General features: G+C 36.5%; 1 protein-coding gene across 1 annotated transcript in view; it reads right to left on the bottom strand.

The window, feature by feature from the left end:
• The window catches only part of SLX4IP (SLX4 interacting protein), an 83,079-nt gene that overhangs the window by 32,966 nt on the left and 36,149 nt on the right, over window positions 1-13,964 (bottom strand). Inside the window, exons 4-5 of the mRNA XM_074817229.1 lie at window positions 6,850-6,939; window positions 3,349-3,472 (exon numbers count right to left, since the gene is read on the bottom strand). Of these exons, the coding sequence (XP_074673330.1) occupies window positions 3,349-3,472; window positions 6,850-6,939 (214 nt within the window). The remainder of the gene's footprint in view (window positions 1-3,348; window positions 3,473-6,849; window positions 6,940-13,964) is intronic.

The following is a 13,964-nucleotide window of genomic DNA, read 5'->3' as shown; positions in this document are numbered from 1 at the left end:
AACACGTTTGGACATTAATTAAACACAGGAAACAGAGTTTATACCAAAGCCTATGTCCAAAGACTAAATTAAAGCTTACTTTGGCAAATTGTTCATACTGGCCATTTGGGAGGGGTGGGGAAACTGTTCAGACAGAAGGAAGAATAGGAAGAACTTGCTTGTCTTGGCTACCTTCTCTCATTTTTCCATTCTTCCTTTCTTTCTTCTCTTGTGTGTAACACCCACAGATTTCCTAATGAGATGGTATGCGACCCACCACACACTGCTGTGTGGGTGTAACTTAAATGAAAAAGAAATGTAAATTAACAAGTAACGTGCATGGGTATTTTATTATGTGCCACAAAACTGAAAGGTGGTATTAAATAATATTAATGTTAAACATAATGTAACATTGATACTAAAAAGAAATTGTGATAGGTGCAATTTTTTTCTTCAAAATTGTTATGGTAGCCAGCTTAACAGTATTCCTTGCTCAACAGATCTAGACAGCAGGATGAGATCTGCTCATCAAAGTAAGGTAGTTTGGCTGCTATTTCTGAAGAAAATTCTCATACAACAATCTTCGATACTAGAGATAGTCTAAAATCTGACTAATATTGGTTCTAATAAATTCTGAATGCCTCCTGCAACGTGGAGAGCAAACTAATTAAAATTGATCTGAAAAGATGCGAGTTCAAATAGGGGTGGAATGCTGACCTGGGATACTTGAAGTAGTAAATATCCAGCTAATAAGCATCTTAATGTTCCTTCTATTGATACACTCTTCCTTACAACAGCGAGGGTTTTACAGCAGTGAAACTCTAGACACAGACTTGCATAACTTTAGGCAAAAGAAACCACATACAGTTTGAAGAGCTCAAGAACTTTTAATAACCTCCAAATGCAACAATAGCTGCACGCTTAAACATTTCACCAGCAGCACCTACAGTATGTGTATGTAGTTAGCCACATACCAAGCTTGTGCCTTTCTCTGTATACTACAAAACGCTGTCAGCCGAACACTGGCCAGCTATCTTGCACTTCACCTGTTTGTGAAAAAACACAAAAACATATCACTGTACTCTACAAACAGAACCTGTGATCCTAGAGAGAAAGGCAAAACACAAGAGGTTTTGGAGCCACGTTTAGGTGATGATAACTGCTAAAGACTGTTAGACTTGTGGCCCACCTAAAAAGGTCAGTCCCTTCAAGGTATGTCCCAGTTGCTCCGGTGAACACCCACCTATTCTGTTATTTCCTTCTCAGGTAAGAACAGACTTGAACGTAACTTGAATAAACTTGATTCTTGGACTTGAACAAAGCACGCCTTTCTTACAAATTACAGCCCTGAGCAAAGCAGGCTGAGAGAAGAGGGAAGAGATGGATGTGGAAATTAAGCTCAACATGAACGCTCATTATCACAGACTGTTTTCTTCCTTTATTTCTTTAGTGTTAATTAATAACAGTGAGATTAACTGCAGAAAACTGATGGAACAGTAATTCTGCCTCTTCCAAAGTAAATATTCTTTAATCTAAAACTGTCACAGATATTACTGATGACCTCCTCAAATGCAGATCCTTAAGTTTTTCAATTTCAGGAAATAAGGGGAAGAATCAAGCAGAAGATCAGTTCACAACCCTGGCACAGCATACCAGTATTTTTACTGAAAAGTTCATGATATAAAAGAAAATATAAGACCCTAAAATCTCACGAACACCCTCAAATTAGTGTTGCATCTGTCTGCATATATAAGAACAATTATTATGGCTGCCAGTTTTATCTTACAAAATCATTGTTTTTGAAAGCCTACTTTTTCCTGAGGCAGGAAACTTTAAAAAATAAAGAATAAAAATTAGCACTCGGTAAAAGAAAACACAGAAAAACCTCAACAAATCTCAGAAATTCTGATCCCACCTTCTTTAATGTCCCTCTGCTTTCACTGTAAGAAACTTCCATTTGTTCACTCAAAAACAAAAAAAATATGGGGGTCTGAAAGTTTATGTGTTTCACAAATACTAATAATACTTTAAAGGGATAAACTGTAGTTACAATTTGCAAGGGAAAAAAGGGTTTGAAAATCCTTTAGTGTCCTGAAGCACTTTTTGCTTATGCAGTACCGTGTTCTTGTGGGTGGAAAAAAACCTCTCCTGTCATGCCATAACAATCTGGCTCCCATGTATGTCTACGTTTTGCCATAATAAGCAAACCATACAGTATTTAACCTGTGTTTTCTGTATTAAAAACACTCAATATTGATAATAGTGTTTAAAGCTGCAACCATCAACCAAACTTCTATAGAAATACACCTTTTCAATAACTGAAAACATTCTGAGGCAAAGAATTTGTTCAGAATTAAAACTGATAATACAATATACAGTGAATTAAAAAATTTGTATCAGTATACTGATAGTATATTCTAAGTATGTAATTATTTTCACTGTGGAATTCATATTTCAGTAGAGATCTATTTCAATATATTTAAGAAAATGTGAGAAACCATAGACAACACAGGGCTTTACCACTGCAGCCTTTCTTTTCTGTGACAAGTTTATAAAACGCTGCAGGCTGGTAATAAAAAAAAAAGTCATTATTTCCTAAGAACTATTTAAAAATAAATTGCTTGTGTGATATAACATCAACGGATAAGCCTATCAACGGCAAAACCCACCATGATGACCACAACAGCTAGTGAAATAACATTAAACAAAAACTGGCAAGCCATTTAGCCCCAAAGCTGATCTAACATTAGAGCACAAGCTATAGTGATCATTATCTTTAGTTTAAAACATGCATGTACTGAAATTGCATCTATTAGTCTCACCGCCCTCACACACACAATGAGTTCCAGTTGGGTAAATGCTCTTTACTACTGTTCTCTTCTGCACACTAGGTCATCGCTGCTACTGCCGAGCCTGCAGTAACACCGGTGACACGACAAATGCCATTTATCACATCACAGTAACTTTTTAAGACTGAACAGGCTGTCAGAATAGGGAAAAGTAAAGATATTTCTAAATTAAAAACTTCTAAACTAAATGTTCAAGTGGAAAGGAGACTTAAGAAACCAGCAAGATTGCCATTAATTTTGGAGGACCCAGGATTATACCATTTATTCTTTTTAATTCTAATGATAGGCTTTCATACTAATAGTACAAGCGTTATGTCCATTTTTCAGTAACATTAGAAAATTAAAACCCACTTCATTTTTTCAGTAACAGAGCTGAAGTAATTTCAGACCCAAACACCAGCTACTTCAGGCCTACTAGCTTTCCTGATGAAAAATTTCTTATGGAAAAAAATAAAGAACAGCAGTTTCCATCATACTTTATCTTACTTTATTTCACAGTATGTTAAATAATTTATTTTACCGGTAAGAAACAAAGGACCAGATGTTGCATGTTCCGTTGATTTCCATTGACCACGTTGTTTAGGTGCTTCCAAGTAGTGTTTGACCCTTGAAGCAACAACTTCTTCTAGCAGCATGCAGACCTCCTGAAAGAGTAACCATTGGCCCGTTTAGATCTACATTGACTTACATATCCGCAGACACGCAGCAGATATCAATACAAAATCACTCCCTTTCACATAAAAAGGAAAAAAACATTATCTGCAAATAAGTACTGAAGTATTACACAGAGGTAAGAAGCACATAATTTAGGAAATGAGTGGGAACGGGGGGGGGGGGGGGGGGGAATCAAACAATTTGCCACAAAACAAGGGAAGTGCATTATGAAATTCTCACTTGCCAAATGAAATACATTATATTACAATACTAATAATTTTTGAACAGCAATTTAGTTTTATTTCTATGCAAAGTAGGAAAAAAAGACATGTTAAAAATGTACCATAACATTAAGTATTTAAGCAAAATATCAGTAAAAAACCTCCCAGGAATTGTCAGCAACTATTTCTCTGCAAGAAACCTTATACAGCACAACAGATTCTTTGGTTCAATTCAGTGTAATTTTGGGATGGAAGTCTCAGAGTTAATTAGGTCACAGCAATCTACTTTCTCTAGTTCATTTTGATTTTTCTGCCCCTAAACATAACTGTTCATATCTTTCATACTTCCTTCAGCTAAGCACAATAAAAACCACATACAACTCAAGAAGAACAAACCGATCAGCCAGAATAATCATAGAAAAAAAAAAAACAACTTGGAGTAAAAGCAAAAAATTAATGTCTTGAATACCAGAATAAATTTTCAGATTAATACATACACACATATTTGAGAATTTTCCCTCGGTATTTTCATTTTCCATTGTGCATAACTATGTGCTCACAAAATGATACTTTGTGGAACACAAAAATATCATTTTACCTTTTTACAATGTTTGGACAATAGACAAAATTGTATCAATATTATCTAAACTAAAATATCTTGGCTTGAAATTTACTTTTGATTAATCTAGAAAGTATGCAGAGCAACAAATTTTTAACTTACTGCCCTAAATGAAAGCAATGCACATATATTGGTCAACCACAAACAGTACTTTCTCCTTACAGTAAGAAATTAATTTTCCTTTCTTCTTGAAGAGTACAATTATAAAATACTATATTTACTTATTCTTCTGTTTAACTCATTAAAGTGATCTCATTACACATTCCTTCACAGGACTATGCATTCAGGTTAGAATGAAAAAGTCTAGAAAGCAGCGGAAACGTAGTGTGCATTTGGTTCCTTCTGCAACAATAAAGATTAGCATGCACCTCCTTAATTTACATGGAAAATATTTTAGTTATGTTTATGGAAATATTATTTAAATGGTTCTCCACAAAGACCTATACAGACCTATATTTAAGAAAGCATAAATAAGAGCAAGCTTCAAGAGAATCGTCTCTACATACTTTCCACCGCTAGAAAGAACTTGTAACGGAGACCTTCTATATGCACATGGAGAGATCAGAGCAATATTAAAAGTCAGTTTAACATATGTTTCTCAAAGTACAAAGATAAAACTTTGCCTTTGTTATTCCAGAGGAAAAGAGGTAGGGCAGAAAGGGCAGGGAAATTTGAAGGGCAGAAAGAGAGAAAGGCTCCCAATTGCCTCCGTCTGCATCTCGCAGAGAGGATGACTCTGTATACAACACGTGTGACAGCAGTGATGCAAACTGTGGTCTTTACAGTGCCCGGCCAGACAACGTGCTCTGTATCTTCTCACCCCAGCCTCATGCTTATGGGCACTCATTTAGCTCCCAGCCTGCTCTGCACGACCCACACTCCAAGCAGGAGCTGGCAGATGCCAGGCCAGCACTGCTCCCTCCTCCTGCCTGGGACCACATCGCCAGGTTCCATTTACTACAAACAGCGGCCGCTGACTTTCGTCCAGGGCCGCTGACTTTCATCCAGGGTAAGCAGGGGATCAGCAGAAATGATGTTTGTGTTACAAGGGGTCTAAGCAGCATCTGCTTTCCCACAGACAAGTAAAGGGGGTTGTACCACCATTAGTATTTTCCAGAATTTGGAAACAATGAAAATGTTCAAAACTGCTTGCGAGGAACGTATAAAAGGTCTCATTAAAAAAAAAAAAAAAAAAAAAAAAGGTAGGCGTAATTTGCTTATAGTACCTTATTGACCTTTTTCTTCCCACTTTAACAAAGATTCTGCACAGGGCTTTCAGGAAGCGAATTGTAAAGCTATTGGAGTCACACTTCTCGGTTGTCGAAAATATGCAACCTTTGTACTTCACTCAAAATGTGCGGTCACAGAAATGTAATGAATGCTGCCCTGTCATGCCTCTTTTTTAAATCAATCATGATCTAATTTCCTGAAATTCATATCTTTTGTTTTGGCAGTCTTACAAAATACATTTTGAAAACGCTTTAAAGTCGGATAACTGGGATAGTAAAACTGGTTCTAAATAGAGGGGGTAATGAGCATTCATTTAATCAGAAAAAAGAAGTCTAAAAGATTTCCCCTGTTTTCTTCTTTCGCTGCTTAATAAAGCCCAAATCGGATGAACCTCATGCTGTTAAATATTCTGCTTTCACTCCCTCAGGACATTAATGTATTGTTTCTTTTAATTTTATTTAAGCGTACTACTTTGAGACATACGGGGATGCTCTGCAGTGACAAGTTAATTATGCCATTATTAGGAAAGCTATCTGCTGAAAATTACCGTAACAGAGACTTGCGGGAAAGTCCACAGGCATTTGAAACATGTCCTGCATTCATTTTCAATAGGGAACTTCTCAAGTTCCCACACAAACTGAAAGAGGGGAAAACTCCCTCCAGTAATTCATCACAAGATTGTAGCAGAAATCACACAGAATCTGATGAAAGTTACATTAATAATTTTGCTGGTCACTGATGCACTGATTTTCCAAAATTTCATCTGTCGTCAGGATATACAAATGACACACTTAAAAATAAAGACTGGGAGCTTTTCATAAAATACAATGGTTCTAATATAGTTTATCCTGCATACTCATTATTTTTTCTTGCACTAAATGCAACATCATTCACACTTCTCGGAATGAGAAAAAACAATTAATAGAAAGATATTTCACCAACAAGCTCTGCAAAAATGATACCTGTCACAATCTGGTTTATATCACTCAGGATAATTTACAAACATTCATGAGAAATATGTTTTTAAAATTAAAAGTTAAGTCAGAAGAACCAAAACAGCACGCACACATGCATGTATGCACACACACAGAGTTTAAAAAATAAAAGGCAAATTGAAAGTGGTCATTAGTGACCCAAAAAGCACATATGGTTGACTTAGGAGTCCCACAGCAACCGTTGACAATTAGGTATAACTAACAGTATTCTCATAACACTGAAAAATTCTGAACAGTTCAAGGCAATCCAACTTTTTCCCTGCAGCCACATGCTTTTGAAGTAGAACTCATATTGGTTGTACCTCTTTCTCATGATCTGAAAACCAGCTGGTGTCTTTACTGGAGCCTTGAGGCAAAATATGAACATCCACCAAAACAGCAAAGTTCCCACACTGAAAGAAAGGAAAAAAAAAAAGAAAAAAACTGTTCAACTGTAGCTGCTAGGAAGTACATGTACAGCAGACAAGGGGGTAAACAATCAGGTAAGCATATGCATCTGATTCAGAGATACAGCAGGCAGAACATAAAACCGGGGAAGATTACAAAGTATGGAATTACAAATTTACCATTGTTTGTAGGATTAATGAGAAACAAGAGCCCCAGACCTATCTTGGATAGCTCACTGAAAAGTTTAAACAATAACAACAAGCACAAGTACATGGAATTTTCTTCTGCTGCTGTTACGCCACTTTTAAATCTGAGTTCAAGTGAATTTTAACATGTGAAAAATTTCACCAAACTCCCTTCATTCTATTTGCTGAGAATTTAGGACCATATTAGTTACCTAGTTTGCATTTAGAATTTATTAAGTCCTTCAAAGCTCAACATCTTTAGAAGTCCTTTCCTCTCTCCAAACTACCTAAAGAACAGCAAGTCTGAAGAACTTGTGGTAACTACCTAATATTCATTGACATTTGTCATTTAGCCAGTACTATACTGTGAATGGTTAAATAATAATAAGGCTAATCTACTAATGAACACTATATGCAGTTGTTCGGATGATACAGGCCACATCCCAAGACACATCAACTATTTCTGAAATTCCTTGATAGGCTTTCATTGAGGATAGTGGGACATACGAGGTTTAATTATTTTCTTTCATTGGTATATCAGGTGTTACAACGACTTTCTAATATAAGGGTGAAGAGCAGAAACACATCTCCTTAGTTCTGCTGTGCACTAACTCACCCCTGGCAAGAGAATACTGCCCCTCTTCATGCACAGAGCTATGCTGCATTACAAGCTAATGCCTTCCCTTTCTTCTGCTGTAACACCGCACCAAATATCACTCACACATCCTTTAACTAAACAACTTGCAAGGTAAAAGCCAATTTCATCATTCTGTTTTGGCTGCTTGTGCAGCACTTGTGATGCAATAAACTCACTCTTTGAGAAGACTGGACATGTGCGGTCATGGCAATTGCACATCCGGAATGTCTGATGGAATAGAAACAACATTCTGATTCCAGGCACATCTCAGATGTGTATGTACAATCCAGCATTAGATTGGTCTTGTTTCAAGTGGACATTGCAACACTTGACACACTTCTTGTCTTAACTCTCTCTCCCTATTTGCTCTTCACTGCCAAACATCTGCAAACCCCACACCAGAATTCCAATGACTATTACTAGAACTAATCCTGTTAGCACAATACGTACTTTTACACTATAGTTGTACATCACCTACAGTCTTAAGAGGTACATATATACCTTAGGCTTATGCTATAGCAGTAAAGTCTTCGAGAGTAGCCTTATCTGTACAGTTAGTACAGATGAACAAGATTTAGCATCTATTTTATTAATCATGACAGTGTATTTGGTAAATTAGAAATATCTGGATTTATAAAACAGATCTGTAAATTATCCATGACCAGAAGTATTTAAAGATTGATTTACATATAATTAAAATATAATTCATGACCAAAATTGTAACTAGAATGCAAAAGTTTGGCAGATGAGACAGGCGTTGTGAAATCATTTACTTATAGGTATCAGTCACTGAAAGAGCAGAATGCTTTGATCTATTTTATCAAAAGGCTTCTCTTTCCTCCAGAGAACCAAGAATTACCAGATGGCTGCAACAGCAAACCTCTCCAAGCTTTAAATTGATGACAAAATATATCTCAAAAATCTCTGGTGAATCATTAGTCAGCTCCAGCAAACTTTTGAGTTGACTACTGAACTTCAAAGTTAGCAGACACTGCATATTATAAAGAGAAAGCCAGTAAATTATTCATGGTTCAGCACTTATAACAACGAACAAGTATTTGATACATCAAGAAAATTCAAATTATCAAATGCTACATGCTAACTTGCATCATTTTCTATTGACTACAGAAACTTTATGTATAGATACAGATGCAAAGTATAAACCTGTTTTTCAAGGAGAGATAATGTTTGTAATTATTTTCTTTTGAATGGCAGTATTTGTCAGATTTGCCAATGTTGAAACAACTGGCAAAAAGAAAATAACAAACCATATTTAAAACTATATTATGGAACAGTTCAAAATTATCTTTAAAATATTACAAACAGACCAAACATTTGTAGTGCTTCAAAGAAAAACAAATATATATGAATAATGCGTAAATCCTTGTAATAGACAAGCTTTCCCAATGGAAGATTTCTATCCCTCTGAGTTTTGGAGCACTCTTCTTGTAGCCAGCATACCTGGGACTATTTCAACATCCAAAAGGCAACAGTTTTGCCACTCAATTAGAATAGATTTGGGACAGGACACGAGGAAGCGTAACTGTCACAGACAATGAGGAATATGGGGAGTAAGGGAATATAAGCACAGATCGTTCTGGGTCTCATCACCTCCCATTTTTCTTAAGTCCTGAACATGATATAAGCAACAGCTCCCATGGAGGCTCCTTTGCACTCTCAAATTATATAATAATTGTATACCCTACATCTGTATTTACACTTTATATGCCTTCACACAGTACAGCTTTATGTATGATACTTACACTGAGTAGCACAATGCAGCTTTGGCTGCTCCAGCAGCAAAGCAAGAGTTCTCTGTACAGACTAAATTCCAATACAAACAATTGTGGGGAACAGAGGGAAGTGGAAGAAAAAAAATGTATACTGTTCATATTAACAGATTTGATGATCTTATACAAGTTTCTAAATAATTTTTATTCTGAAGACATGCAATTCCATTAAAATACTAGCTTTTATTTTAAAGGAAATGAAGCATTTCCAGTCACTGTGGCTGTAAAAAGCAACTTGTGACTCTTAAGTACTGTAACTGAAAGGCAAGCCAAAAGAACAGTTTTTTAATTTTAGGTTTTCAATCTCAAAATTTGCACTGGAAATTATTTTCAGAGGTGCAGTTGTCAAAACTGAAACCCAAACTCCTGATCTGATGGGAAACACTTTTGTCAAGAATCAACAGAAGAACATTTCACTGAAAATTTAAAGACAGAAACAGATGCGCTAATTTGATATCCTCCATAATTCTAGAATTCAAAAACTCTTCATTTTTACAAGCTGTTTTTTAATGTTAACGTACTTACTCTAACAGTCTAATAACATTCACTGTGTTATTAAACAAAGGGCTTTAAATGATCTCAGAATGTATGTTGTTAGTGTATTGTTATACAACAATGGCATCTAATTCGGAACATATTTTCAGGAATCAAACTGTTTATACAAATACATCAAACACTTCATAGATTGTGCAAATGGAAAAGATAACAAGATATGCGACCTAAACAGAATGAATACCAACGCAAAGTGGTAAGTCAGTCAAGGAAAGTCATCTGCTCATAACCTGTTGAAACCTTGGCCCAGGATAAGCACATATTAGATGGTGGATTATTATCTCAAATCCCCCAGTGAGCAGATAAACCCAAACAAATACTTTTTATTGCTATACTCATTTTTACAATTGGCTCCTACATGAATATTCTCATTTCTTTAAACTGCATCACTTCAAACAGCATAAAAACAGCCAGAAACAAAAATACTTGGGATGCTGGGGATAAGCACAGGGAGTTTGTATTCAGCTACATCATTCCAAACGTGCTGTATCATTAAACCAGACGGGACTGGAGATCCAGCCTCCCAAGACGCATATTAGCATTTCCCATTTCTGTGATTATTCCATGGATGCGAGCTGTAGGGTCAGAATTAATTGAAGCTTAGTTGAAAAGGAAACATATGATAGTTTGGCTAGCTTTTGGAGGCGGGTGGGAAGGAGGCGAGCTGCAGCTGTCACACATGCTTTCACTTTCCAGAAGGACAACTGCAAACATAGGTGATGCCATCAGCATTACAGTATAGTCAGCTTGAAGTTTGCTGTCTCTGCTTCAGATGAGAAATGGTCTTTGTAGTATCAAAAGCTTGGGAAGTTTGTTATATTAATTGGTCTACAAAGCCTTGCTTTGTTTATAATCAGTTTTAATTAAAAACAATTTTGAAACACATTTCCCAGTTCCACTGGGAGACAAACATGCCCTACACTGTAAAACTTTAGTTCTCCAGGCTAAGCAAATATGTCCTGTTTCTTTCTAATGTTACCTCTTCCCTTAAGTTGCGGTACTTAGCTACAGTAATTTTATTCTGCTCTCAGATGATGTCAATAGTTCAAAATAATACACTAGGATCCTGATGACCACTCAAAAACGTCACAATGCTGAAGAGGACTTCCAAAGGCATAACTGATAGGAGTTACCTATCCTAATTGTCAGGAGTTAGATATCTATTACAGGAGTCATCAGTCTCCAGATGGCAAAAGCATGGTTAAGATATTTTGTGGGGAAAAAATAAAATAAAATAAGGAGCTTGTGTGAAATATCTTGTCCTATAATAAACAGGAAAATTATAATATAATCCACCCTTTTCAAGTTTTTTCTAAAAATCAGTAAATGTTCTACATTCAGTTATGCAAGTTCAAACATCTACAGCGTTAAGTATAATTATGTATTGTCATTGGCCTGTACACTGCGCCAGCTATATTATGACAATATGTGGATGCTATCTTCAAATTTTTGCTTCTAAAAAACCCTGAAAAAAGTATTCTCCTCCTTTATTTTTCTGACCCTAAAGAAAATGACATGTCTTTTTCTTTATACATTAGCACCAATGATTTTCAGTATTTTCACTCCTCTTCCAGAGCAATAGCAACAGGCAAAAATCATTGAAGTGAGTGTAGAGCACAGGGCAGGTATTTGTCATTACACAAAATTTACCTTTCATTTACAAGCGTGTCTAGGAGCACTGTGATTCAAGGCAATATACAGTTTCCCAAACTGCAGGACACACTTTTCAAGTAGTCAAATACCTCAACCTGCATAAACACATGGCTCAGGATAGCTATTTATGCCATCCCCACTGCTGATGGCTATATGGGAGCAAAGGAAGTTTGGTGACACCTGACACCATACGTTTCTCATTCTTTAAGTAGATAAAGTTACAATTTGATGTGTGCATAGCTTTTCCGTATATTTTTTCCAGAATCTCCAGGGTTTGTTATTTTTGGGATTTTCTTCATAGGAAAAAAAAGGGGGAGGGGGGAAAAAAGAAATTTTTTTTCACCATACAGTCAAGTTGCACGGAACTAGTGCTTCTCTAGTTACTGTTCAAAGCAAGGTGGTTTTTCAACTTTGAATTTCAAGAGAGTCTTTTAGAAAACAAGTTACCAGTGATTGGTTTTACTGTCATGAGATTAATCAGGTCACCTGACAAGAGGAACTGGTGACTATAAATAGTTTCTTACCAGCTGATTCAGAAAAAGAGCAGAACAGACCAGAGAGAAGGCTCCAGAAGAAGCCACAAGCAGGAAGCCTCAAGGAATTTATGATCTGAGTCCATTCTTCAGAATAGCGAAGAATTAAGAAGAAAAAAAAGGGGCAATACTGCTTTTGACCTTTTGTCTTTTCTGGATAAGAACTGCTTGGTTCTGGAAATTTGAAAATCTTGTTGGTTGTTATAAATATTGCATAGTTCCAAGGAGATGAGTTGTAACCCAAAACCATCCTCAACGCTAAGTGATTCACTATATTATTGGGGAATCTGCAGTTGCTTGTACTAGATGCCAAAATGGGAATACAGGATCCTGAATCACAAAACGGGGAAAAGACAGAAGATGTGCACAACTGCAAGAGTAAGTGGAAACTCATACCCACAGACTAAGCTCTACTATGTTTCAGAAAACAGTCTCTGAGCTGCATAGTGTAGTTTCGTGAGTGTCCAGCAAACAACCAGGCTGCCCTGTGGAAATCTCAAATGGGATTCTGTTTTATTTATTAGAGTCATAAAAAAGTTTTGAATAAATAGCTGACCTTGTTAAAGAAGGGTTATAGCCATCAGCTGACACTGCCTAGCTCTTTTTAGTCCTCTGCTTTCAAAAAAAAATCTGAGATCACTCTGCAACAGTAAAAAGGGAGCAGCAGATCAACAGCGATAGCATAGGGGCAGGGGGGTCAAACTTGAAGATCTATCCTCAAAGATGCTGTACTAAATCATACACTGATTAAGCAGGAATCAGTCAACCTAAAATACACTCAGACTTTGCAAGAGCAAGGAGGAAACTCCCCCTTTATAACCTGAATATGAGTTAAATCTAAGCAATCAGTAATCTTTTGCAAGTGGTTGGCTTGCTGTTTTAGGAGAATAGTCCATGTATGAGCAATTCCTAGAGGGAGTAACATTCAATTTTCTGGTGGTTTAGTGTAAGGAAAGAAGTAGTATCTGAAAATTCAACCCATGAGCTATAGGAGTATTCGGATCCCATTCAGGGATGCCAAGCAAAGAGGTGCAGGCAGAGAACAAGCCTTTAGAACAAACTTCTGAGAAAAGTAGTCTGAGAACACAACAAGACACTAGGATGCATCGTCAAGGCAGTATGTTGGCTCCTAGAAGATGCAGATAGACATATTCTATCTGGATATTAAATGTAAGAACTAATGGGGAAAAGAAAACAAGAAATACATGTGGATGATTCAACGCCTAGGAAAATGTAAAGAAATGTAAGTAGTTTCAAATCTGATGGAGTTATGTATAATGGAGACTTTCAAATTAAGGACTAATACGCTGTTGTAATTGTGAGAGAGCCACCCAAAGCAACAGATTAAAATAAATTAATCAAGACAACTCCTTCAAGAACACCCTAAGTATCTGTCATGGCAAAGGATCTGCATGGTTTTTAGCAATATAAAAATGCTTCAGTGCAAACAGAGCCCTTCAGTTCATCACCCACAGTCAGGCTAAGGAGTAATTACCTAATCTAAACATCTGAACTGGTCTCGGAGAACTGCTCTATCAGGTACAATGTTGAAAAAGAGGCCTAAATTGCATGAGAGAATTAAGCTTAATTTAGGTTGTCAATCTATGCTGGTCTGGTCCCAATTCCGTAGGAGGTTTTGTAGCCTACATATTGAAAGGAGCCATGAAGCTGGAGCTCAAA

This window comes from Strix aluco, chromosome 3 (assembly GCF_031877795.1).
Source record: "Strix aluco isolate bStrAlu1 chromosome 3, bStrAlu1.hap1, whole genome shotgun sequence".
NCBI classification, from domain to species: Eukaryota; Metazoa; Chordata; class Aves; order Strigiformes; family Strigidae; genus Strix; species Strix aluco.
Note: the sequence above shows the minus strand (reverse complement) of the source record. Positions and strands in the feature narration are given on the sequence as shown.